Below are 26,482 nucleotides of genomic sequence, written 5' to 3'. Positions count from 1 at the left end.
ATTATTCTTTTGAAATTTATTTTTATACTTATTGAAATATAATTATGAGAAAAATGTATTCAACTCCCTTAAAATTTACTCTTTTTACAAATAAATACCATAAACTTTAATATTGTCTCAATTGATCCTTAAATTTTAGATTTTTTGCAAATTGGCACAATGAACTTTAATTTCTTTTAAATTATTCGTTAAACTTTACCTCATTTTCTCATAAGCACCTAAAATTTAATTAGGTCTCAATTAATTCTTAAAATATACCACTTTAATAAATATTCTCTTATATGAAATTGGACTTGGAGTTAAACTACTAACAAAAAAAAAACTGTTTATTTATTTAATGTTAATTATTTATTAATCTTATTTCTATAAATAAATTTTCCAATCATTAAAACATAATAAATTTTATCATTAAAGAATAAAATATTTTTTTAATAATGTTATTATTTCCCCTTTTATATTTTCAATGTTCATATTCTTTATTATATTTTAAGTATAGAATCATGAGTTGTAACAAAAAAAAAAATAATGAAGGGATAATATTTAGATAAGTAACTTAAAAATTGTAAAAAGGATAAATTTTAAAGATAAATTGAAATGAATTTAAAGTCAAGGTGTCTATGTACAAAAGAAATAAAGATCAAATATCTATCAAAATAAATTTAAAATTTATGTTGTTTATTTTTTTTTAAAAAAGATAAAGCTTAAGGATTAATTGACACAAAATGAAGTTTAAAATATCTATTTGCAAAAGGAAGTCAAGTTTAACCAGGCATAATGCTATTTTCGCATAAGTATTAATAATAAATATGAAATATAATAAAAAATTGTTATTTTTTATTATTAAATATTGAATATATGTATTAATATACTTATTATAAGTGTTTATGATAGCTGTGACATTTAAGTTAATTTGATAGTTAATTTTGACTAAAAATGATTATAATTTTTTTACTTTATTTTTTTAATGAAATAAAAAAAAATTAATAACTTTATAGTTTTTTATTAACAAACTTTAAAAGAAGAAGAATTTAAGTGCTTTAGAGGAAAGACACATCGAGTCTGAGAAGAAGGCCAGGAAGCATAATAAAAAGACATATCGAGTCTGAGAGCTCTCTAATGAAGAAATCCAAAGTCTGAGTCTATTTCATAGGAGAAATCCCCCTTCTTTAGCCATTCCTCCCTTTATTTGTTATAGTCATCTAACTCCTTTTTCCATCCACATTAGCACCTGAAGCCTCTCATGAGAGGCTAAACCTCCCTTGTTGGGAGTCTGACAGGCCAAACAACTATTTTTCATTATCTATTTAATGCAATTTAGTTTCTATTATTTTTCTATGTGTTTTTCTGTTTGTTATGGTCTGATCATTCATATAATGTTTAAAAGGTAATACATTAAAAAATGGTTATTTTCTAAAGAACTCAGGAAGTGTCTCAATAAATTTATTGCTAGAAATAAATTGATATTTGTTTTGCCCAATTTATGCATCTCTAATCTGAATGTGATTTATTATTTTTATCTTTGCAAAGGAATTTGGGTGAAAATAATAAATAAATTAGGCTCTTCGTACGGGAAACCAAAGATAAAATATATGAGTAGATGTGGGTGGAAATAGATATTTTATTAGACACAGAAAATCATTAACATTGTATTACAAATATTTTTGGCATGTTAGGTCCCAATATTATCACTTTCTGAATTCACCTTTCTGCATTTAAATCATAGTTTATTTGTCTTGTTATTTCTTTCTTTTTCTTTTACTCCAATTTTTACACTTACATTTCTCTATCTCTTCTACTTCTTCTAATTACTTAATAATTGAGTTTACATCAATTAAATACAACCAAAATCCTTGTGAATTCGACATTCGGACTTTCGAGTCTTTTACTACTTAAAACGAATTGGTACACCTGCCAACGAGTTAACAATTTACAATTAGTTTTACAAAGAATCCAAGAATTTCTTAACTTAATTTTTTTATATAATTTACAATTAATTTTTTGAAATCATAAATTTTAAAACTTGTTAAAGTTTTCAAATTCAAATATGTGCATGACGTACAAATCTATTGACTAGCATAAAAATAAAAGAAAACAGGGGAAAGAGAATGAATTAATTGATTAAAAACAAGAACATATGTTAGAAGATATAAAAGGACATTGGATTGGAAATGAGTATATATTATATAATTAGAATTCATGAAGATGGAGTTTAGCTTTGCACAAAATTTTTTTTTGGAACTATAACAAAAACAAAGACAACGATTTTAATGGCATTGCATACTTCTCTTTTAGTAGCCATCAATTGTTGGAGGAGGAGGCGACGAGTATGCAGATCCAAAGTGTGGTGGGAGGACAACATCATCCCATGTTGGTGGTGGGGGAGAGTAAACTGGTGGTGGTGGGGAATGGATTGGTGGAGGTGGAGAGTAAACTGGTGGTGGTGGAGTATGGACTGGAAGAGGAGGTGAGTGAACTGGTAGTGGTGGGGAGTGGACTGGAGGAGGAGGTGGGTGAACTGGAGGTGATGGAAAATGTACTGGGGGAGGTGGAGAGAGACCTGGTGTTGGTGGTGGAGGAGAATGGACTGGTGGAGGTGGAGAATTGATTGGTGGAGGTGGGGAGTTGATAGGAGGAGGAGGAGGTGAGTGAACAGGTGGTGGTGAAGAATGTACTGGAATAGGAGGTGAGTGAACTGGTGGTGGTGGGGAGTGAACTGGAGGAGGAGGTGAGTGAACTGGTGGTGATGGAAAATGTATTAGGGGAGGTGGAGAGAGAACTTGTGTTGGTGGTGGAGGAGAATGAACTGGTGGAGGTGGGGAGTTGATAGGAGGAGGAGGTGAGTGAACAGGTGGTGGTGAAGAATGTAATGGCATAGGAGGTGAGTGAACTGGTGGTGATGGAAAATGTATTAGGGGAGGTGGAGAGAGAACTGATGTTTGTGGTGGAGGAGAATGGACTGGTGGAGGTGGGGAGTTGATAGGAGGAGGTGGGGAGTTGATAGGAGGAGGAGGTGAGTAAGCAGGTGGTGGTGGAGAGAGAACAAGTTTTGGTGGAGGTGGAGAGTGGATTGGTGGTGGTGGGGAGTGGATTGGTGGTGGTGGTGAGGACACGGGGGGTGGTGGTGAATGTACAACCTTTGGTGTTGGAGGTGGCTCAACCTTTGGGGTTGGAGGTGGTTGAGCTTTTGGTGTCTCGAGCTTTGGAGGGTTAGACTTAGGTGGTTTTGGGACAGGTGAAGGTGATAAAGTACTCCCATTGTCATTACCTTTGCCTCTACCACAATGTTTGCTACAATCCACAAGGCGAGTTAGCAATGGAAAACATTGCTTGGATGACTTTTGATTCTTCCTTCCTGATAAGCAATTTTTTGAGTCATCCAAAGCCACCAATGAATTGGAAGAAGGCACACAAGCTTGAGCTTCCCCATTAAAGTAGTTGTTAGAGAATGTGAAGTTCTTCAACAAAGGAAGTTGGCAAACAGTGTTAGACACATATCCACTAAGCTTGTTGTGCTCAATGTTTATGACCTCGACATTCTTCAATCCTGACAAGTTAGGAAGAGTCCCTATAAACCCATTATGGCTAGCATCCAAAACAGTTACACTTTCTAACATTCCAATCTCTTGTGGCAAGCAACCTCCAAGGTCATTGCCCGTGAACACAATCTCATTCATGTTTTTTATGTTCACAATAGACTTTGGAATGCAACCTGTGAATTTGTTGTTAGCAAAGGTCACAACCGAGGCCTTGGATTTTCCAAGAGTATCTGGGATGATAGATGTGAAACGATTGTTGTTCATAAATATTGCATCAAGATCATTCTCAAATAGCTTTGGAGGTAAAGGTCCTTCAAAGTCATTGTATCTGATATCCAAGTACTTCAAGTTTGGCAATTTGAGAACCACAGATGGAAAACCACCAACAAAGCGATTGTTGCTAATGTCAAACTCATATAGAAGTGTAAGATTCTCCAACGTCTCAGGCACAATTCCACAAAATCTATTGGAGTTAATGTGGAAAAGTGCAATATCTAACAAGTTGCCTAACTCTTCTGGGAGATGACCGGCAATGTCTGCGTTGTTGAGATCAATACCAGCAACCACATTCAATGTGGGATCATCAATGGCGGGAGCACAAAACACACCGTTGTAGGAGCAAACATCTTCACCAACCCAATTACCGGTTGTGTTCAAAGGGTCAGAGTAAATAGCCTCTTTCCATGCTTGAAGAGCAACATAGGCCTTTTTTAGCCTTTCATTTAGAAGTGGTGCATCATTTTGAACTTCGAAAGTTGGTGGAATGGCACCAACTACAGGTGGTGGAGCAAGTTGTGAATCATCTTCAATTTTTAGAGTTGGTTCAATAACATCAACTTCAAGTGTTGGTGCATAAGCATTAGTGTCTTGGAATATTATTGGTTCATTAGGGAAAAATCCATCAAAATGAGCACAAGTAAAGGTTGAAAAGATAGACACAACAATGGAAAATAGGAGGTAGCAACCTAAGGCCTTGTTTGAACAATGGTGAGCCATAGCTGACCACCTTGGTTGGCCCAAGGCTCCGTAGTTATGGGAATATGAGGGAATGGTCAAGACATCATATTGAGGTAGAAAGCAAGGTTTGTTGGTAGACAACCATTAAGGGTTGTAGAAAACTATAGCCTCTTGCTAGTTTTAGTTCCGAATAGCATGGATACTCTCTAACATACCCACAAATTTTGGCATGCCTCTAATCGTTATAATTGGGCATGCATGTTTAGAGAGCATTTACGTTGTGATCATGATGAGATAACCTGGTATAAAACAAGTCAATTAATAATAAATTGATTGACTTGGTCCTTCTATCCAATATTAGATTAGTCTTTATAGTACCAAATTAAAAATACATATCTATATTAGATTGTGACAGACAAATGTAGGTATTATATAGGGTTTTCCCTTATCTTTTACTATAACAACCTTCTGTTTAACAGTTTATACGGTCTTTGGCTATAACATTTTATCAACTTGCTACAAAAGTGAAAGAAAAGTGATATAATATTTTGTTTTTTATTGAAAAAAATTATTATCCTTTTTCATTATCTTATATATCTCCCTTCTTCCTTTTATAAGTTTTTTTGCGAATTTGTTGAGTGGGTTTACATTCACACTGTAAAGCATCTATGAGGTGCACAAATTTAGACAAACTATAGCTATTGAATTTGAAATTTGAGTACTGACAAAGCAACCGTAGGTGTTCGTCTAATTTCAATCAATCATTCATGTAATATCATGCATGCAGAGGGTCAAAAAGAAAAAAAAAAAATAGGCCACGAGTGCATGAATAAATATTCAAATTCAAGGCTATTCCACAAGCCAATGGCCAAAAATTAAATATTACTGCATGGTCCTATAGATCATATGGGGGTTATATGGATCATATTCATATTAGATATTAAATGAAATATAGTACTTGGCTGAAAAGGGTCATAATTGTGGGAGGACATCATCATCCCATGTTGGTGGTGGGGGAATGCAACAATCATGTGTATCATATTAAGATCAACTATCTGATTTTTTTTTTTTTTATATTTATCCTATGTATACAATATTAATGATTTTGACATGTTTTTCATATATAATGTCATTTTATCAATATTCAATTTAATATCACATCATCATTTTTCATTTTTTTATGTTCTTCGATAACTTAATATCTCCATACAAAAATGAATTTTATTGCAAATAAACAAACACATTCAAAATGTATTCCCCACACATGCACGGGCCAAAAAACTAGTTGAAATTAAAAAAAAAATGTCAATTTCTAATAACAAGCTGATATATATAGAAATAGGAGGAGTTGATTGAGAAAGAATTACTTAGGTGGCTGGGGACAAAAAAGAAACGAACTGAAACCGAACAAAGATAGCGAGGTTGTCGGTGTGACATTTTCATGAAAGTGGCAAGGAGTTCGGTTTCAGTTACAGAAGGAAAAAGAAGATGGGTCCTCTAACACCCACTCCAACAATGGATATCATCTATGATCTCATTGAAGAGGCCAAGCTCCGTTTTCTATGGTGGGCTCTTTGTATATTCGCCATTTCCTATTTCTTCACTCGTAAGTTATTCCCTATCCCCCCCATTCCTTCTGTCTTCTTTTTAATCTCACGTTCTCACAATGATTCCTTGTTGTTGCAAAATGAACCACGGATTTTGACAGATACTGCTGACATGGTTAATGTCTAAAATATACGACACAAGATCACCACATACATACACGAATAAGGAGATTTTAATTAAATGAAATATGAGAAACATATAACAAAATATCTATATTAATGGAATATTCATTTTTTTAAACCAACCTTCTATGTTTTCTCAAGTGTATTGTTGGGTAAAGGTGATGACTTAAGTTAATCAAGCAAACAAGTAATTTTTGAATCAGACACCTAAGAAGTGTAGTATAAGTTTCTGGGTATGTCAGTGTCGGAAACGTGTCTGACATGGCGATACTTTGAACAAGAGAGGTGTCCATGCTTCATAGATTGTAATTGCTGTTTTATTGCTTTTCTATCTGGGTTTTGCTTTAAGGCTCCAAATTTTGAGTCTTTAATTGAAACTTGCCTTTTTCCCACCTGGGTTTTGCTTTAAGACTCCAAATATAGAGTCCTGATCGAAACATGCCATTTTTCTATAACCAAAACTTAGATGCAGACATATCCTTAAGTGCTTTTGGTGTTGTACTTCTGTCAGAATTTGAGTTTCAACTCGGTAAGTTATGGTGATATTTAATGCAAACCTTTATTAAGCAGATTATTTAAGTGAAACTCCTATTTTGATTAGAGAACAACACCAATAGTACCTAAGGAACTGCATCTAAGTTTTGTCCTTTTCCCACCTACTGCAAAATTTAGAGTCTTTAACTTTAAATGTAAATTTTCTATTTTTCTATTTGGGTTATGCTCTTAAGAGTTAGGACTGCCCATTTTTATTTATTATTTTATTGTTGTTCTTTGTTGTACACCACAGATACAAGTAAATCAATGTGGATGAATCTTCCCATGTCCATTCTGTTTGTTGCTGCTCTGCGCATTCTTCTGAACAAGGTGGAATTCCATTGGAAGGTTCAGCCACCTAGATTACAGACTTACCTATCTCATTTGGAGAAAAATCAACTGCCTTTGAATGACGAACGCCTCTCTTCTTCACCTCCAACTCCCAAATGGAAGAAGAAGATTGATTCTCCTGTTGTGGAGGCTGCCTTGAATGATTTCATTGATTTGATATTGAAGGACTTTGTGATAAATATGTGGTACGCAGACATTACTCCAGATATGGAGTTTCCTGAGCTGGTACGTGACTTAATCATGGATGCTATTGCTGAAGTGTCAGCGAGGGTTAAAGAGATAAATCTCGTTGACTTGCTCACAAGGTGCATGATTTTTCCCTCTTCAATTATTTATTTGCTTCTGGAAGAAAGGAATTTGGCAAGTTCTCTAGTTTGTTATGTGTCACTTATGATTGCAGGGACATAGTTGATTTAATAGGCGATCACATAGACCTTTTCAGAAGAAATCAAGATGCTATAGGTGTTGATGTTATGTTAACCTTATCTTCTGAGGAGAGGGATGAAAGATTGAAATTCCATCTGTTGAATTCTAAGGAGCTTCATCCAGCACTAATATCTCCAGAGAGTGAGTACAAGGTGTGAGTGGAGTGTCTAGATGTCGTCTATGTTTTTCTTTTGCAAAATACATCTCATACCTCCATCTGATGATTTCTCTTTCTTTAGGTTCTTCAGCGGTTAATGAGTGGATTATTAGCTACAGTAATAAGAAAACGAGAAGTTCAATGTCCTGTCATTCGATCTATAGCTCGAGAAATTGTAACTTGTTTGATAGTGCAACCTGTCATGAATTTGGCTAGCCCTGCGTAAGCTGAATATTTTGTCTTAAATTTCACTTACTTTAAATCTTTCTTGTTGGGCCGATGGGCATTAACAATTTGTAATCTGTTGAAGGGTTTCCTTCGCCAATATCTTTAGATAGAAGTCAGAACTTTTTATAGTTTGTTTGTATTTATAGCGGGTGAGATTTCGGATCAGACTTGATATATATGGGACATAAATCACCTTTCTAGTTCCTACCATGGTTTTGTTCTGATAAGCTTCAAGGTTGAGATATAAAAGAGTGGATAGAAGTATGTATTACTGGTACTTCCTGGCAGTAGCCAAATTTGAACATCTAAGGCCTAGGGGAAATATTATGGGATTTAGGGTTTTAAGAGTTGGATTGAGGAATGGGTCTTTAAGTATGCTTATGAAGAAGAATAAAGTGTGCTGTGCCTGTGATCCCATCTACTAATTGGGATTCCTTTTTGAAACAATAGGTTTGGGTGTTTCCTATCAGTCATCTTACAGATGGTTGCTTTATCAAAGAGCACTCTCTAAACTTATGTGAATAACTTAAAAAAGTGTAAATAACTTGACAAAAAGATTTATATGTAAATAACTTAACAAGTGACCATCACAGTAAGTATCCAATAACATAATTAAAGCTTATGTGAAGATCCAATGTATGGTGATCAATACCCTGATTGTCAAAATTGTATGTTTAAGAATACCATTGGTAACAACTCAAGTGCTAACTAATAACATACTAACTATTTTAGAGAGTCCTCTTTGATGAAGAAGATTTTTCCCCCTTAAGATGTATTTTTGTTTGTTTGGGAGACTGGAAAGTCAAACAAAGTACATGCTACTCACGTTAAGCTCTCAACTGGGCTAATTTAATACCTAATTACAAGCCTAAAGTATCTTGTCTATTGATCCAAGAAAAAAAATATTTAGCTTGCTATCTAATCAGTTGAAAACACTTCAATGCACAAACATTGAAGAAACTGGATTTTCATCCTGATTAACCTGTTACCGTGTTACACTGGTTATCTAAGACTGAAAGTTTGTAGAGATTTAACTAACTTATTCCAATTTCTATTCATGTAAACATATTTGTCTTTATTATCAGGTATATCAATGAGCTTATTGAATCCCTTCTAGTTTTCCTTAATGACGAGTGTATAAATTGGACGGGGGGCGGCGATCATTCAACTAATACAACAATTCATAATCATGGTCATTCTGGTGCTGCTGGGGGTGGACATGATAACCATGCATCCTCTTCTGATTGGGCACAAATGCTGGAGGCTGCAACTCAGAGAAGAACTGAAGTTCTTATGCCTGAGAATCTTGAGAACATGTGGGCAAGAGGAAGGAATTATAGACGGAAACAGCATAAAAAAACCAAAGTTGGCTTTCAGGACCCTTCTGTGAAAAATCCTGCTACAGATGCAATTCCAGAAGGAAAGTCTTCTCTGCATTATGTGAGTTCAGATCCCCTCCTAACTGCAGGAGGCACAAATAGGTCAGAGTCTCCACCAGATCATGACAAGGAATTGTCTTCTGAAGCAGATCCACTTGATGAGGTGAAGGATATGAAGGACTTCAGTTGTAATAAATATAAGGATCCGTTCAAGAGATCTAGGAGTGCTTCTCTTGTGGGAATCCAAACTTATAAGGGAGGATCTCCAAGGTCAGAGTTCCACACTGCTGAATCTGAGAAACATGGTGAAGGATTTCGAGGAAAGAGTAGTTCTGACATGGTTGTTAGAAGAGAGGCACATGTTGTTCCCAAGCTTCGGTGCCGGGTATGCACTTTTTTACTGATATTGTTGCAACTTCTGATTTATACTATTGTAAAATGTAAATCAATTTTGAACCTATATAATATTCACTCTTATATAAATCAGAATGGATTTCAAGTTGTGATAGACGGGATATTTTGGTGTGCTTCCTTTATTCAATTTGATTGTTGTTTGTTGTCTACTTGTACACTACAGGTGTTGGGAGCATATTTTGAGAAACTAGGATCCACTTCTTTTGCTGTCTATTCAATTGCAGTGACTGATGGTCAAGAGAAAACTTGGTTTGTTAGAAGAAGGTAGAGAAAACTTGCTTACATTCATTTCTATAATAGTGGAGTGCACAAGTTATGTTTGTTTGAGTTTGGATAGTTTCCAACAAGTTAATAAGAATTGGGTTTATACTGATTGTAAATTTCCATATTTGGATTTTAAGTTTTTAGCAAACAATAAAATATGGGACCACTCAATTGTATTTTTTGTTGAACCATTCGCTTTTCCCCATTTTATAGTTTAAACTAATCCTTGATATTGGGGAATGAGTATGATGGAGTTTCAAAATTGTTTTGTTCCATATTTATATTTGTGCTTTAACATCATTGAACTTTCTTTTGGTGATATTCAGATACAGGAATTTTGAGCAATTGCATCGACATCTAAAAGATATTCCCAATTACGTGTTACATTTGCCTCCCAAAAGGATATTTTCCTCAAGCACGGAGGATGCCTTTGTCTATCAGCGTTGCATTCAATTCGATAAATATCTCCAGGTATTTTCAGTCATTTCTACTATTCTTAATTTTTTGTGTTGTGTTTTTTTAACATCTATATCATTGCATCAAATTGATGTCTTGCTTCAGGACCTCCTATCAATAGCTAATATTGCTGAACAACACGAAGTATGGGACTTTTTGAGTGTTTCCTCAAAGGTTTGTATCTGCTCGTCAGCATTTCTTATCATAACATTCACAAGTGGCTATTGTATAATTTTTTCCGGTACTTGAAGATGGGGAAAACGACAATCTAACAAATTTTTTCTTTCCTGTTTTTCACCCGAAGAACTACTCTTTTGGGAAATCTTCTTCAATGATGAGGACCCTGGCAGGTATATGGTTTAAACATTTTGGATTTTTGTCATACTTGCTGTTTAAGTGGTGACCCACAAGTTAGGATTCTCTATTATGTCCCCTCATGCAAGGGCCTTTGGGCTCAAAACATGAACAATGCACAGGTCCGCCTATTCTAAAAATCAACTTTTAATAAGAAAAATGAGGGGTGGCAAGCAAGGATTGAACTTTAAACCACTTGTCATAGAGGGCTTTGATACCATATCATGAACAAATTATCCCAAAAGCTTAAGTTATTAGGTGAAGACACACGTGAATGGTTTTATATTGCATCTAGCATATTTATGATTGTTGTGGGGCTTGTTGGCCAGGATTGACCAGGGGTTTGGTAGCTTCTGTAATGTATTACATTTTTAACAATTGACAAAACCTTTCGGTTGATGTAGAATATAGATCTTCTATGCCTTTAGTGTTTGGTATTTCACGTTGGAGCCTAAGCTGTATTTTTATAGAATGTTTTTCCAATGAATTGTTTATCTCAAATTGTTAGAAAAATGTTTTATAAATGACTTTTCGTTTCCATTTAGCTTATCACAGAACTAGATTTCTGTAAAGCTACTCATGAGAAGATTGTGTGTTGAAATTTAATATGCCATTTTACTAATTTTTCATCATTCTTTCTTTGTTTTCCATCATTTAAGCATTTATTTATTGAAGTTAATCATTATTTGCAATGGTTTTTCCACGTAAAGCTTATTTTTTTTTTGGTTTTTTCATGTGTATTAATAATTCTAAATAGATCCCCTAGTAGTAACACCTATGCTACTAGGTAGGGGATGAGAAGTAGAGAATCAGCACGTGTGGGTAAGGACACAGGAGGACTGAATGGGAAATTTTCAAATATAGCACGAGGAGAAAGGAGAGAAATTCAGTATGGGGATTGAGATAAATGTGAAGAACAAGAAGAGTAGTAGTTAGCCAATAAATTGTGTGAAGGTTGTTTTAAGGCTTTTTGAGAATGGAGGTTGGCAGACCCTCAAAGATCTGAGGGTGTTTCTATCTTTATTTTCCATTTCAGTTTAACCAAGAGACATTTTACCTATTGTTACTAGCTATACTGTTGTCAGCAAATGAGTTCCTATTATAATGCTCAAACTTTTTTTATACTGGCAGTCAATGTAGATGATGCAGTGGATGATATTGTACGCCAGTTTAAAGGTGTTTCAGATGGTTTCATTCAAAAAGTTGTTGGTTCATCATCCCCTTCTACTGAAGGTTCTTCTACATCAACCAGTAGGAACATGTCCTGGAATGTGGATGAAATGGATAAAAGTATTTCGAGGCAAAATACTTTAGAGTGTGTATTAAGCTCTGATAATGAGGAAGGTGATGAGAATATTGATAAAGAAGTAGCAGAAGACAATGAGTGGAATTCTGACAATGAATTGAGCTCAAAGGATTATTCACAACACCTAATAAATCATGGTAGTGAATCTAGTAACTTGGATCTTGATAGAAAACATGATGCAACAGTGGAAGCCAAGGTTGGCAAGGATGTGCCAGCTACAAATTTCAATCTAGTTCCTGATAATTTGGAGGACGTTCCACCTGAGGTCTGTAGTCTGCTGGGATTGCTATCCTTTTTTTTTTTATATGCACTGCACATTTGTTGATTGTGATATTTGGTTTGTTGTTTTTTACTTATTAATGTGTTCTTAAGTTATGCATTAGCTGCTTATTCTCTTTGGGATCAAGCTGTTGAATGTTATGCTGCTGCCTACTTGGTAATGTTGGGAATGACATTTAGATTAATGATACCTGATGAAAACTGTACAACATTACTATAATAGTGTTGGTTTCTTTGGGGGGGGGGGGGGGGGGGATGATCCCTCCTTCAAATAAAATGGTAAGACGAAAATAAATCTGTGTTTATATTGAATTTGATTCCATTAGCTGGCTAAAGGCTTGTTTTATTCGTTTGTGTGGTGAACTGATATGAAGCATCCTAATTTTTCTAGATTTGCTCAAGTGTTTAAACCTCAGTTAGCCTAATTATTAGTGGAATCTTTTCAACAGGATGTTACATTCCTATAGTTTTTAATTGTAAAAAATGAGCATCACGAGGCAAAATGATGGTGTGCTCTGAGAAAATATTTTGGAAACCCTCTGTCAATTCTAAAGGAAAGAGTAGTTATTTAAGAACTAGAACAAAGCAAGACTGAAGTTTTACTTGTGATAAGCAGGATGTTGTCAGGATCTTGGCTTTTCATTTGCTGTCCATTCTTTGATGATTACTTTTTCTTGTTAAATTAGTTGTCAGTCCCTATACTTATGGACAATATTCAAATACATTCCTACATTCAAAAGTTTGTAACTGAGTACGTATAATTTTAAAATTATTATTTGAGTCCCTATAATTTCAAATTTCTTAAATCAGGAGGTCCCTAAAGTTAAAACACTGTTACGGTGCTCTAATAGTATGCCAGATTATAGGATCCGATCAAAAAATTTTGAAATTATAAGGATTTAAGAGTTTCTGATTTTGTCCCTATAATTTTTTAAAAAAAATTAATTAATTGGATTTCTATAAGTTCAAACTTTTAATTTGAGTTCATGAATTCAGCCCTCCATTAATACAGTACATAGGTGCGCTGACACTAGGGTCCGAATTAGAAATTTTGAAACTATAATGACCCAATTATAAATTTTATAGGGACCTATTTGAGCATTTTTAAAAATTACAGGAACCATGGATCAATTTAACCTTTTTATTTTTGGTTTAGAAGACACTATTAACCTTCATAATTTTAACCATTTTGCAGTGGACCCCACCTAACGTTACTGTCCCTATTTTGAATTTGGTTGACAAAGTATTTCAGCTTAAGAAAAGAGGATGGCTAAGGTATATTAATCTTTCTGGTCTTCCTATAATTCCATGTTGACTGCTATTGTCTGTATATTGTCAAAAACTTTTAATCTTATGCCAATTCATAGAAGCTTCTGTTGGTGTTGTATTTAATGTTTTTAATATTGTTAAAAACCAACTTGAAAGAGTAAAATAAAGATGCAAGCCAAGACAAAATCCAATTCCAACATGAACAATAGCAAGTTCACAAGATATAGCAAATATTGAAATTAACGAGTTCAGGGAAGAAGGAATCAAGTTCAAAGAATTATCCTAATTCGGCCACCAACTACTTATGACTTATGTCCAATCCAATCCCCAAGTAAAGCTCAACATTTTTCTTGTACTAATTCAATGAATCTATTGCAATATTCGTTTACAACCTACTAGAGTTTGTGTTTTCAAAGAAAATGAATCAGAAGCTAAAGATATTATTCCACAATGAAAAATATAATAAAGTACATATTTATAGACTTAAGACTCAGAAGACTCTTTGAGAAGCTAGCTATATTGCTGCGTCAGCAATGACTGGTGACAAACAGTGACAAAGGTAGCTGGAAAATGGCTGTTGGACAGAAGCAGAAATACCATGAGGAGATGCCAGAAGGACATTGTGGCAAGGGATGGCCGGAAAATTCACAAATGGTGACTAAAAAAGTGATAGTGGAATAGTTGTTTTTTTCCCACAAAACATATATATATATATTTATAAATTTATAGGCACTAGGGGTACCAAACCCTTTTACACAGAAGATGATACCACTATGATACCATGTTGAAATTATGGAGTTTTAGGTATTGAGAAACAATTTGAGAGAATAAACAGAAGAGAGACTTTGCATGATATTCTATTTTGGATTGTGACATATTACAATATGATATGTTACTAAAACCTCAAGACTAATCATAAGCCTAACTAAATGGATAAACAACTCATATGATAAGGAAATATGGTAATAAGTTCAAAGAGATAATGAATAAATATGGAAACTAATCTAAAGGACAATCTAAGATACTCTAAGATATGAGCAAGATATTTTGGACATCTTCATATATTCTATTGAGAGACAAGACTGATTTCTACAATTTCACCTAACAGCTTAAGATTTTGGTATGTCCCATTCCCTTGCGTGGTATAAGTTATAAAGCCTTCATGGTGAAATGATTGCAATTTGATCCTTGCACTAATTAATATAATTTTAGCACAACTTTGTGATGATTGATGAATGTATGCTTTGTCATACTTTGAACCTAAAGGGAATTGTTAGACTTCGAGGAAGTGTGATAGAAATAAAATTCACTCTTTGGCATGTACTATCTTGATTTCCTTTTATTTTTTTATTTGTCAAGAATATATAATCTACCATAGGCTGCTTATTTCAGCTTCATGTTTTCTTCAACATTCATGCTAATAACCAGTAGTTAGATTTCAAACTTAGGCTAATTAGATTTGACAGAGCAAATATAAAGTGCCATGATGCTGTTGATTTCTTTAATTTCCAGGACGTAGAAGTTACTAATGCTAGTTCCTTTCTGTTCATGCAGAAGACAAGTGTTTTGGATATCAAAACAGATATTACAGGTGGTGATGGAAGATGCTATTGATGATTGGCTCCTGAGTGAGATTCATTGGCTCCGCAAAGAGGAGACCGTTGCCCTAGGGATTCGGTGGGTCCAAGATGTAAGGATTGAACCAAATTTTTAAACATATTTTACTGGGACATTGTTTACTTACCAAGAGATTTTTTTTTAAGAAAATGCAAATTAACTGGATCACACCCTAAACACACTATTTCTCAATTTGATGTGAGCATCTAGACCACTGGATTGTTTGTGGCTATTTTACTGCTAGCTATACCCTATTTACTCTCACTGAAAGCTCTAAACACTAATCAAAAGAAACTGTTTCAAGATGAGAGCAAACCAAATATTCATCAAACACTCGAAAAAACTACTTTGAGTGTAGGTGGTTTCTGGTCAGGCTGTGTTTCTGGTAGACATGCAAGATTGATGAGTTTTTATGGATTAATGTCATTGCTTGTTCTCATTTTTGTAGTTTTTATTTTTGTGCTCTTTTAATTTTGGCTTCTGTATTTTACAGGACATCTTATCCTCTATGGTTTTTAATTTCAATAGATATTATGATATCATCAATATAAAAAAAATTCTGTCAATCTGTCCAACCTTCACCAGCCAAAAAAAAAAGAAACATTATAAAATTATAGCCAATGGCTTGTGCTTATGTTTCTTGTTGTCTACTTCATGCTTGCAGATCCTCTGGCCTGGTGGTAAATTTTTTTTAAGAGTACAGACCCCTCAGGTGTTAATTGGTGGCAGTGCATGTGATCAAAAGTCTTCAGCAACCATAAGTGAATCTGGTGGAAGCAGCATCCCCAAATCACAGTCAGGGTCTTTCGAGCAACAGCTTGAGGCTACTCGTAGAGCAAGTGAATTGAAGAAACTGCTCTTTGGTTAGTTCTATTTTCTGCAGAGTCCTATACTGATGCATTGAAATGTATCAGTGAATATTCTTGCTCTTTTGAAATTTTATTTAAATTTCTTTCTTTTATATCTTTATCTTCCTTCTTAGGCAAGTACAAACATCCTGTTCAAATTTAATCAATTTGCATAGACATCATCAAGGTTTATTAATTTCTTGTAATCACCTCCCATGTGGTTCAGTAAATTATGTAATTTAGTAGTAAATAAAGGCATTTAGCAAGTTTGATTATCCAGTACTCAAAAGGTACCAACTTCTAAAAATTATGGTTCCATTATAATTAATTTGAGAGTAACTTCATTCTATGAACAAAAATTTCATGACCACAGAATGTATGATTCAAAACTCGATGGGGTAGTTGGTCGAAGTTCGGATGTGTTTATACATTTTACCTTCTATTAACATACTAGGAATATTTTCCCAAACAGGATATTGCTATGTGTCTCTTCTTTCGGTTTTTATTTTCTATTTTTTAGTGATTTTTGTTGTAATCTTTTACTTGTTTCCTAAATTTCTTCTCTATTATCTTCCTCTATTATGGTTTTTCAGTTCCTCTTGGTATGAACAAAATATTGGATTCCAATTTAATTAATGAAAATTTTGAATTTCTGGAAAGTTAAATATATATCATTTTATTTGTATAGGAAACGAGTTTTTTGGGCCACTGGTATAGATTTTGTCATTTGAAAATGCAATTGATAAATTTAATGTACTATTTTTCTCCAACCATCAAAGTATGTAAAAGTAAAAGTGTAATGGTGGAACATTACTAGTTAGTTGGAATTCATGATGTAGTGCAGTATTCTAGCTTTGTAAACCGGTTGGAAGAAAGGTTGTTGGAAAGTCACCTTAATTTAGGCCTCTTTGGGGGCTTCATTGATTGCAGCCTCAGGAGGTGTGTTTAGTGCCAAATTGGCTAGAGATGTAGTTCTTATAAGGTTTGAGAAGTCCTTACCTCACAAGCTGATTATGTGAAGTTAAGTCAGTCTTAAGTTTAAATTCTAAGATGATATGAGAACTTATCCTAACCTCTTTATTGGGCTACTTGTATTGTCACGCTCCAGGCCCATAACCTTCGGCGTGAGGGAATGTGTTGAAAAGATGTCTTGGCTTCTTTGGCTACCTTCATTTTGAGGGTTGTATTTAGTTTTACATCGACTAAAGATGTGACCAATGTAGTCTTTATAAAGTTTGGACAATCCTCACTTTACAAGTTAGTATGTTAGGGTTCAATATAGTCATATATGCAAATTCTAACATGATATTAGAATTTGTTAGAATTATTATTGGACTACATATATTGTCAGGCTCCAAGCCTATAGCCTTAGGTGTGACGGGTGCATTGGAAGTCACCTTAATTGTGGTCACCCCTAGCATGCCTTAATTGCGGCTTATTTGGGACATCAATTAGATATATGACTTAGAGTTTATGAAGTTTGGACAATTCTCAGCTTATAAACTAATAAAGTTTGTCTCTAAGCTCAAATTCTGAGAGGTTTCCTTTTTAACTTCATGGCTTTGTTGCCAATGAACGTGTCTAATTTGAATGTTATGGTACTTTCTTGCTGTTTGTATGGTCTTTGTAACCTTGTAAACTATGAAGTAAACTTTTCCATTCCTAGACTTTAACATATAAATTTGCCTCCATTTTTGTCAGATGGAGCTCCATCAGCCTTAGTTAGCTTAATTGGTCAGAAGCAGTACAAACGCTGTGCCAGTGATATATATTACTTTAGTCAGGTTAAGTTATTTCCCATTGATGTATATATTCACTTGGTAACTGCTGACTTTTTTCTTTCTTTTTGCTAGTTTTTGTTGTCTACTCACACAATTGTGTTATCTTAATTATTTCATTGCAGTCTTCTATATGTGTGAAGCAACTTGCTTATGCAATACTTGAACTTCTACTTATATCCATCTTCCCTGAGTTGCGGAATGTTGTCATTAGTGTTCATGAGAATATGCACGTTCACCAGCCTGTATAGAGTTTCCTTAACAGCCACTTGGAGTGGCCCCAGCTTATGTTCATGAGATTGGGAAGACAATGCATGTATTTTGTTGTATGATGCCATTGTTATGGTTAAGCTGGCTAGTAGTGATTTTATAAGCTAGAACAAGAGTCATAATTGATGGGGGAGAGCTTAGGAAGTTGTTTTGTAAACATAGATTGTGTACAGAAGCATTCAGTTTTGTGGACTCTGAATGCTTTCTCAGTGTATTTTTCCATTCCACGGGAATTTTGTATCGTGGCAGACTCATGAAACGTATTACAAAAAATCAGATCATTCCATGTTGAATTTTGTAATGTTAGAAGAGAAAAAGGATCGACACAAAAATAGTTATAGTAAGACCAACATTATTTGCGTAAGTTTCATTAATTTTACTTTTGTCTTTCTATCATAATATGATGATATTAGTATGTCACTGAATGGAATTCTTTATTTGTGAGTACTTGTTTAGCTATTCGTCTTCTTTCTGTTACGGATTTTATTTAAAAGCCACACCCAGCGTTACCAATGCTTGACACTTAAAAATGTATAAAAAATTTAAATGAATACACTACATAAACTTAAATGTAATAACTCATTTTAAAACTTGGGTAGGATGTAAAAATGCATGAGATTGTGATCATTTACACCGGGTTAATAATAATGCTATAATGATGAGTAAACATAAACATTAGTTAATTATTTGAAGATTTTATTTTTATTCTCATAACTTAAAGTCAAAACTAAAGCTGAAATAATCTCTCGCAGAAGGATAGAGCTAGAGAAAAAAAGTCAAGAGAACAAAAAAAACTAACACTGATATATAATAGAGACTTATGGCTGTAACTTTAAACTTGAAACGTCAAAAGTTGTGCCAACACACTTCGACGTGTACCTGATTTTCTAGTTTTGCCCTTTCCTAACGTAAGTGGTTCAAACATTTTTTTTTTCTTTCAAAAATATGTTTTATATCCGAGCATGACTTGAACATATAACTTTTATATTATTAGATGAACGTTTTAAGTTAATAAGTTAATTATATTATAAAATAATTAATGTTATTATATATAATATTAAAATTTTCAATATATATTTAATGTGCATATAAATTTAAATGATAAATTTTGTGATAATTAATTTTAATATAATAATTAATATGTTTACACATATAAATTTTTATGAAATCTATGATTTTTTTTTAAATTTATATATGTAAAAAAATACATTATTAGATCAAAATTAATTATAATAAGATCAAAAAATATATTAGTAGATTTATGTTAATAAATATATGATTTTTATTTAAAATTTATATATATAAATATATTAATTATTATATCAAAATTAATTGTTACACAATTTATTATTTAAATTTACATGAGTATTAAATATATATTATAAATTTTAATGTTATATATAATTATATGAATTATTTTATAACATAGATTAGTTCAATTTTAAAATTTTTTTTTATTTTCTTTTATTACTTGTAATATGTGTTTGTTTTATTTTTTATCTTTAAATTGTTTTAAATAATCTTTTCTTCCCCGTTTAAAATACTGTTTAAGGTGCAATGAAAAATAAGCAAACCTATTTTATAAGAATTAAAATAATATTTTTTATGCATGAAACGAAAATGAAAAAAAATCTAAATTGCAGCAACAATGTATTTTTTTTTACGGAGGACAACAAAAATTGCATTTAAACCTATATAAAACCAGAAAATGTAAAGTTTGGATCTTAGTCATTTGATTTATTATAAGACATGTTTTATGAATTGGTGAAATAGGAATTGAGTTGACTCGGGCGAGTGGCGCACTCGTTTTTGTTCTAATTAGGTCATCACAGGGTTGGGGTTTTTTTAAGGTTTAAAAATCCTTGTTTGACTTTAAAGCAGGGAAAGGATGGAGAAGAAGGTGAAGGAAGTGAGAGTGGAGTAGATCTGAGTGTGAAGCAAAAATTCTTCCAAAGTTTTCATCTTTCAATCAAAGGGTCCTAAAAAAAATGCTCTGAACCTTCGTTTTCTTCATCTTTTTCTTTTTCTAAGTCCCCAATCACTATAACACAATGCCTCGCCCTTGTTTCCACAAGCTTGTTCTCCCCACTACTCTCCAATCCAGACAACTGGTACCCCCTTTCTCTCTCTTATTCAAGTGTTTTTTTTTTCATATTTTTTTTGTGTGCAATTGGTTATGTTATGCTCTTGATTTTTTTGATTTGGGGTTGTTTGTGAGGATTGCAAGGAAAAAAGGCTTTCTGGGTCTTTGCCACTTTTTTCTGACTCCACTTTTCACCAAGTTTTGATTTTTTGACCCTTTGAATTTGTTTGGGTGGGGGGGGGGGGGGGGGGGGGGGGGTGTGGTCATGGATTTTCTTTTAAGGTTTTATGATTTCTTCAAAAAAGTAGGTTGAACTGAATGTTGGTCCTAGAATTAAAAGTGGGTTGGGTTAGTTTACCTCTTTATCTTAACACTGCATGCATTAGATGTAAAGTGTTGCAATTTTCTTTGGTTTGGTGTTCTTAATTGAACAATCTCCCCTATAATTTCTCTGTTGGCTTTTTTCTTGGAATTGGAATATGTTGGTTGAGGAGTTGTTGCTGATTACCTACTCTCGGAGTGATACATGAATCTGGCATAACTTGTGGCACAGAAGTTGAGGATGTGCTGTCAGATTGATTTCATGATAAATTTTATGCTCTTGGGTGTATTCCTCTCTGTAAATTAGAGAACTTTTTGGTCATTTACATTTATATAGCTTTGTCCCACTTTGGTTATTTAGTGGAACAAGGTTTTAACTGAAGGAAATTTTGAGCTAAGTCATCAATCATGGCGCATAGTGGCTGACTCGAAAAATGCTATAACTGTGTAGCACATAGCACCAGCAGGATGGCTGCTATTGTGATATTTTTTTATACTGATTATATAGTTATATAATTTATGTTTATGCTATATACATATAAAAGTTCAAAATTAGATGAACTACTCAAGGTTCATGATTTTATGATATATTCATAATGACAATAGAAAGTTATAGGTCTAAAGCAAAACATAGGAGTAAATAACAGAAGTCAAGTAAATAATATATCTTAATTATTAAAGTTCCAAACATTTAATGAAGTCCCTAATCAGAGGCATAATAGAGAGGAGTGAAGTGTCGGCTCTAGTCACACCAACAGAGGCAGCCACAGAACAGAGAGCCAAAGGGTTTTCGGTCCAACACCATAGCAGCACTATAGCACCATGAAATCCCACATTTTGGGATGCAAAAGGGGCTGCAATGTCCACAACAGAAACATGTCCCCTTGATGGAAGTTTTGGTTTTGTAGTGGTTGGTGGCCATGCTCTGCTGGGAAAATGTGCTATTAATAACTATGATTTTTGAGATGTTTACTTGATAAATATAAATTAAGTTCGTTTGTTGCTTTAGAATTCTAGTTTCTTCATTGAACACTTGCACTTTTCCTTTGTCACTTGTTCTGGAAGAAAGGAAAGAACTTTATGACTGTGCAGAAGTGTTTTTTCTTTTTCTTTATTTGTTTTCATATATATCCACTCAATTTGGTATTAATACAATATTTATGTGATTGTGTTTTGAAGGGAGGGAGAACCACTTCTGGTTGAACCTTAGATATTTATGTCATGCAACTATACTATAAGTGTCACTAGCATAGTCATAGTTAACGAGTCTTTCTCTAATCGGATACAAATTCTGGATTGCATTTGCTGGTTTCTTGGTGGTGTACTGGCTGCTGACAATTTAGAATTGCATCGTTTTTTAAAATACACGTCCATTTTGATGTCAGCAAGGTCTTTCCATTCTTATGAAATGAAACACCTCCTCTTCCATCCTAGTCATGTTGTCCTCTAGACCATAGTTGTTAATCGTGTGCGAATACACCACTATGGCATTGTTGTGGGCACCCCTTCCTTCTCTTAACGTTGTGGTGTTGCAGTTTGCTATCACTGAGGCCCAAATCGCAAAGCAAATTGTGCCTTTTGTGACAAATAGCAGCTGCTCTAGGTGTTTCAGTGCAGATGGTGTTTCATGGACATTATTGATGGGGGTGGAAGGATAGATGTGATGATTTGGCTGCTCCAAGTCCAACAAAGGCTTTGCGACCCGTGCTGTTGCTGGACTGCCTGTACCACCTCCCTCTTAGTGCCACTGAACTCCCACTCTATCTGCAATCTCTCCCCATAGGGAGTTTGGATTTAATGACAGGAGCTGATACATATCTAGCATCTGTTGGGTCCTAGGGAGTTTGGGTTTCAGGGGAATTGGTCCATGTGGCCCAAACATTTTTGTTTTTGTTTGCTGGGCCTCAATTTAGGTCCAGTTTAGCTTCTCTATTTTTTTATATTTTATTTAAAGCATATCATATACCATAATAAACTAACAATAATATAGTAATAAAAAATATAATAAACTAAACAATAATATTAATGAAAAGCTAAATAAAGAATATATAATAAAGTAATAAAAAAAAATGTCAGAATAGCAGTCATCCCACTATCTGCTTATCCATTATCCTGCTATAGCAGTTTTGGGTTGGCCGCTCCACGTTGCTATCTATGATTGATAACTATGCTCTAGACATCTCCAGTGAGTCTTAGTGATAATCTTTCTTTGGTCTTTTTTCCTTTTTGTTTCTGTGCATCCTCTTCCTCACCCTCTCCCTTTTCCTTTTTCATTCTTTCTCTTCTTATCCTTATCCTTTTATGGTCTTTTATACTCTTTTTTTCTTTTCACAAAAAAAATCAGATACTGTTCTTTTAACAAAAAAAACAGACAATTCTATAGTCTTGTGTTCTTGGTTATTTTCCAATCTTACTATCTTCCTCTTTTTTAGTTTTCATTAGATAGTTTTTTATTTACAAAGAAATATTGAGACAAATAAATTCATAAGTTCTATTCTTTTTGTGCTATGATTTTTCTGATATTATCCCATTAATATGTAAATTGGGTTATTTTTGGTGAATTTTTCATGTTTCTAGTTTGTTGTTCTTCATCTATTTATCAGTTTTTCTATATTAATTATATTTTTCATTTTTAATATAGTTTCTTTGCATATAAATATATATTTTTCATAGCTGTCATGATTCTACTATAATACCACATCCCATCTAATATTAATAACTTTGCCTACATTTTGAAGTCTTGTTACTTATAAGATTATTGGTATGACAAAGGCTTACTGAATTGCTTGCAGTGTTGTTAAATAGCGGCCATGGTGCCTCCATGGCGGAATGACGTGGCAGATTTTTTGCCAACCACCATAGACAATTTGTGAAGGGAGGCCCACCATGGCGGTGCCATAAGGTGCAATGGTGTGTTTATATGGCGGAGTTTCGGCCTGTTGCCATGTTCCGCCATCCGCTGTTGATAACACTGATTGCTTGAGTTAATTAGCTTCAGCAATTCAGCATACTCCGTTATATATAAGATGTATAATCAGTAATAATAGGAAATTAAGTAAATGAGGAAACACGGGAGTAGGATAGCTATACAAATAAGATCGGAATAGTACAGCTTAGGTAGATGATATTCTCCCTAAATAGGAATAGGATATACCTTCCACCACACTCTTCATGAAGGTAGGGATGATGAGGCCTTTTTTAGGTGATGGAAGGGATGGTCTGCCCATTCTTTTTCATTATTAAATTTCCCAATCTTATAGTTAATTACAATATCATAAAGTTGGTGGAAATGGAATCTCCTTTTTTAGTCTTGTATTTTGAGTATCTACTAATATTTGGAATCTAACCTGTATTTTGAATTTCAGAGGATTCCAGATAATTTTCTGAGGAAATATGGGACCCAGCTTTCTACAATTGCTACCCTCACTGTTCCTGATGGTAGTGTTTGGCGTATAGGATTGAAAAAAGCAGACAACAGAATTTTGTTTGTTGATGGTTGGCAAGATTTTGTTCAACACTACTCCATTGGTGTTGGATACTTCTTGGTGTTCATGTATGAAGGGAATTCATCCTTCATTGTTCATATTTTTAATTTGAGTACCTCTGAGGTAAACTATCAATCGGCCATTAGAAACCGTAATGAAGGATCTTGCTTGGCCAATTATCATCATATTTTTGATGAAATGGAAGATGTAGACTCCCTTGATTTGTCGGATTTGTCACCTCAGTACCTTACTCCTGGTTCATTGCAAAACAAGGGTTGTGTTGGATCTGTCGATCAACTGACACCTGGGAAGAGTCATACTCCAGCTTTGCAGAATTTGTTCAATGGTGGATCAAAACTCAACCGCATAAACTGGGGTGATGGTGGGAGTGCTTTTTCTTCGAAGAATGCCAATTCACAAGGCAATCAGTCAACCAGAGACATAGGTGTTCAGTTTAATGCTAATGAGTTTAAAAGGTCCACTGAAGAATTGAAATTGCGTTATTCTAACGAGGAAACAGTTAATAAAACTGCAAAAAAGAAGCGAAAATCAGAGCCCTGTAAGTTTTTTTTTTTTGTTATTTCCAGTTTTCTTTGTGTCTGGTAATCTAAAAGATGATGTTTTCCTTTTTATTACTAATTCAATGTGTGGAACTATAGATGGGGAGGAACCCTCTGGTGAAAATGAAGAGGAGGCAGAAATGCGCTATAGGTTTTATGAAAGTGCATCTGCAAGGAAAAGAACCGTGACAGCAGAAGAAAGAGAAAGGGCAATTAATGCATCAAAAACATTTGAACCAACTAATCCTTTCTGCCGAGTTGTCCTGCGACCCTCCTATTTGTATAGGGGATGCATAATGGTGAAATGTTTTGCAATTTGATGTTTTAATCATTCTTCTTCTTCAGCATGTTATCTTGCAGACTTAACTCATGTTTCTCTGTTTTCCAGTATCTGCCTTCCTGCTTTGCTGAAAAGAATTTGAATGGGGTTTCGGGATTCATCAAACTTCAGTTGTCCAACGGTAGACAGTGGTCTGTTCGCTGCCTCTATAGGGGAGGTCGAGCCAAGTTAAGCCAAGGTTGGTTTGAATTCACAGTGGAGAACAATTTGGGAGAAGGTGACGTCTGTGTGTTTGAGCTCCTTAGAACGAAGGAAGTTGTGCTGCAAGTTACGGTATTTCGCGTAACCGAGGATGCAGGGTTGTTGAACCAGCCTCCTATGATGCAGCAGCAGCATATCCCAAATATGAGCCACACTAAACTCTTGAACCCTCACTTGCAGCATCGCGTCAGTACTACCAAATTGATTAGAAATTAGCAGGGAGATTTAATTTATGATAGTAAAATTGTGCCCATTTAGCCCTGGATTCTGAGTGATCTGTTGTTCATCTAATTTCTTCACTTGGAACTTTGATGCTTTACATGTTCATAAACATTGGAACTTAGTTATTGTAGTTTTGATACAAATTTCATGTTTTTGATTTGGGTTGTAAATAGATTGTTAAATCTAGTTGATCATAAACTGAGTCGAAATGCTTGTGCTATTGCCGTGTTTTGGTTTAATATTTTTTGTTATGAAGTTATATTTGTTTGTAGCTCCACCTGCATGAGTATGATGGTTTCTACTGCGTGTTTCTACTGTTTGCTGATTTTTATTTTAATCTGATCTGACATTTAATCTATATTAGGATTAGGATTAGGATTTTGGGAGAATTGTAATATGATATGGATATTATGAGGTAACATGGATGATAGCTTTCTTCATATTGTTGAGGAGCATGTTTTTTTTTCTTTTCTCAACTGAAATTATTTTTAGTTGACAGCAAATACAGAGAATTGAATTTCGGCTTGTTTGATTCTCTTCTCTCTTTTTGGCTCTAAAAATTGTTTTCTAGATTTTTGGAGTTATATTATTATATTATATATAGTTATAGTTATTTTTTAACAGAACTTCAGACAGCAATTAAGCACTTCCTCTTGAGTTGTAGGCCAACGTGCAATTAAACTGCACTTTAGACAGCAGCAATTCAGCACTTTCTTTTTACCATATTTCTACAAAAGTTTGCTTGGCTCTAATAGTTGATGAAATATTCAGCTTTCTATTTTTTTTATTGGTGGAAAAGAGAAATGTGTCAATAGAATAGAATTTGATTAATTGGAAGGTAGGTTGGTGTAAATTGGTTTTTTCGGCTTATGCTTGTGGTAGAGACTTTTTTGCTTAATGGGCCCTGTTGTTCCACTCGCATAATTTTAGTGTCTTTGTTGGCAAAATGATCCTCCTAATTTTCATTTTTCTTAATTTTTGTGCAAGAAAAAAGTGGTTCATCCTTATGTTTCTTGTTCCCGTTTTTAATATTAATTTACTATTATTTATAAATTAAAATTAGTCGTAACAGTGGCTAGTTGAGACAACAAATTACATTTACACGTTATTTTTCACT

At 34.1% G+C, this 26,482-nt stretch overlaps 3 protein-coding genes across 5 annotated transcripts; 2 read left to right on the top strand and 1 right to left on the bottom strand.

The window, feature by feature from the left end:
* Positions 1 to 2,157: 2,157 nt before the first annotated feature.
* On the bottom strand, positions 2,158 to 4,587 carry LOC100804536 (pollen-specific leucine-rich repeat extensin-like protein 1). Its single transcript, XM_014772377.2, has one exon. It carries the CDS (start codon positions 4,530 to 4,532, stop codon positions 2,289 to 2,291), a length of 2,244 nt encoding a protein of 747 aa, XP_014627863.2. The 5' UTR covers positions 4,533 to 4,587; the 3' UTR covers positions 2,158 to 2,288.
* A 1,285-nt stretch (positions 4,588 to 5,872) lies between these two features.
* Positions 5,873 to 18,600, top strand: LOC100804013 (uncharacterized). The gene is made up of 15 exons (XM_003556580.4): positions 5,873 to 6,099; positions 7,011 to 7,413; positions 7,509 to 7,686; positions 7,774 to 7,913; positions 9,005 to 9,683; positions 9,876 to 9,976; positions 10,303 to 10,447; positions 10,538 to 10,606; positions 10,737 to 10,782; positions 11,918 to 12,357; positions 13,567 to 13,646; positions 15,195 to 15,330; positions 15,922 to 16,120; positions 17,807 to 17,889; positions 18,009 to 18,600. Exons 1-15 carry the CDS (start codon positions 5,982 to 5,984, stop codon positions 18,132 to 18,134), a joined length of 2,943 nt encoding a protein of 980 aa, XP_003556628.2. The 5' UTR covers positions 5,873 to 5,981; the 3' UTR covers positions 18,135 to 18,600.
* Positions 18,601 to 19,884: 1,284 nt separating this feature from the next.
* LOC100789352 (B3 domain-containing transcription factor VRN1) lies at positions 19,885 to 25,585 on the top strand. Of its 3 annotated transcripts, none has more exons than XM_003555633.4 (4): positions 19,885 to 20,264; positions 23,923 to 24,601; positions 24,702 to 24,901; positions 24,991 to 25,585. In XM_003555633.4, the coding sequence occupies exons 1-4, from the start codon at positions 20,205 to 20,207 to the stop codon at positions 25,357 to 25,359; spliced, it is 1,308 nt and encodes a 435-aa protein (XP_003555681.1). In that variant the 5' UTR covers positions 19,885 to 20,204; the 3' UTR covers positions 25,360 to 25,585. The 3 variants fall into 3 exon arrangements, with proteins under 3 accessions (XP_003555681.1, XP_040869043.1, XP_040869042.1); XM_041013109.1 differs by lacking the exon at positions 19,885 to 20,264 and adding an exon at positions 23,349 to 23,459; XM_041013108.1 differs by lacking the exon at positions 19,885 to 20,264 and adding an exon at positions 23,350 to 23,467.
* Positions 25,586 to 26,482: the final 897 nt, after the last annotated feature.

The sequence above is a fragment of the Glycine max genome, chromosome 20, assembly GCF_000004515.6.
Source record: "Glycine max cultivar Williams 82 chromosome 20, Glycine_max_v4.0, whole genome shotgun sequence".
NCBI classification, from domain to species: domain Eukaryota; kingdom Viridiplantae; phylum Streptophyta; class Magnoliopsida; order Fabales; family Fabaceae; genus Glycine; species Glycine max.
The sequence above is the reverse complement of the archived record's forward strand: the minus strand, read 5'-3'. Positions and strand labels throughout refer to the sequence as shown.

Bases quoted from the DNA above. Each gene is read 5' to 3' on its own strand.
- LOC100804536 (XM_014772377.2), bottom strand. From the start codon at position 4,532: ATGGCTCACCATTGTTCAAACAAGGCCTTAGGTTGCTACCTCCTATTT.
- LOC100804013 (XM_003556580.4), top strand. From the start codon at position 5,982: ATGGGTCCTCTAACACCCACTCCAACAATGGATATCATCTATGATCTC. The intron at 7,687-7,773 runs GTGTGAGTGGAG...CTCTTTCTTTAG, and splicing joins CTCCAGAGAGTGAGTACAAG to GTTCTTCAGCGGTTAATGAG. The intron at 15,331-15,921 runs GTAAGGATTGAA...TCATGCTTGCAG, and splicing joins GGATTCGGTGGGTCCAAGAT to ATCCTCTGGCCTGGTGGTAA.
- LOC100789352 (XM_003555633.4), top strand. From the start codon at position 20,205: ATGCCTCGCCCTTGTTTCCACAAGCTTGTTCTCCCCACTACTCTCCAA. The intron at 20,265-23,922 runs GTACCCCCTTTC...TTTGAATTTCAG, and splicing joins CTCTCCAATCCAGACAACTG to AGGATTCCAGATAATTTTCT. The intron at 24,602-24,701 runs GTAAGTTTTTTT...GTGGAACTATAG, and splicing joins GAAGCGAAAATCAGAGCCCT to ATGGGGAGGAACCCTCTGGT.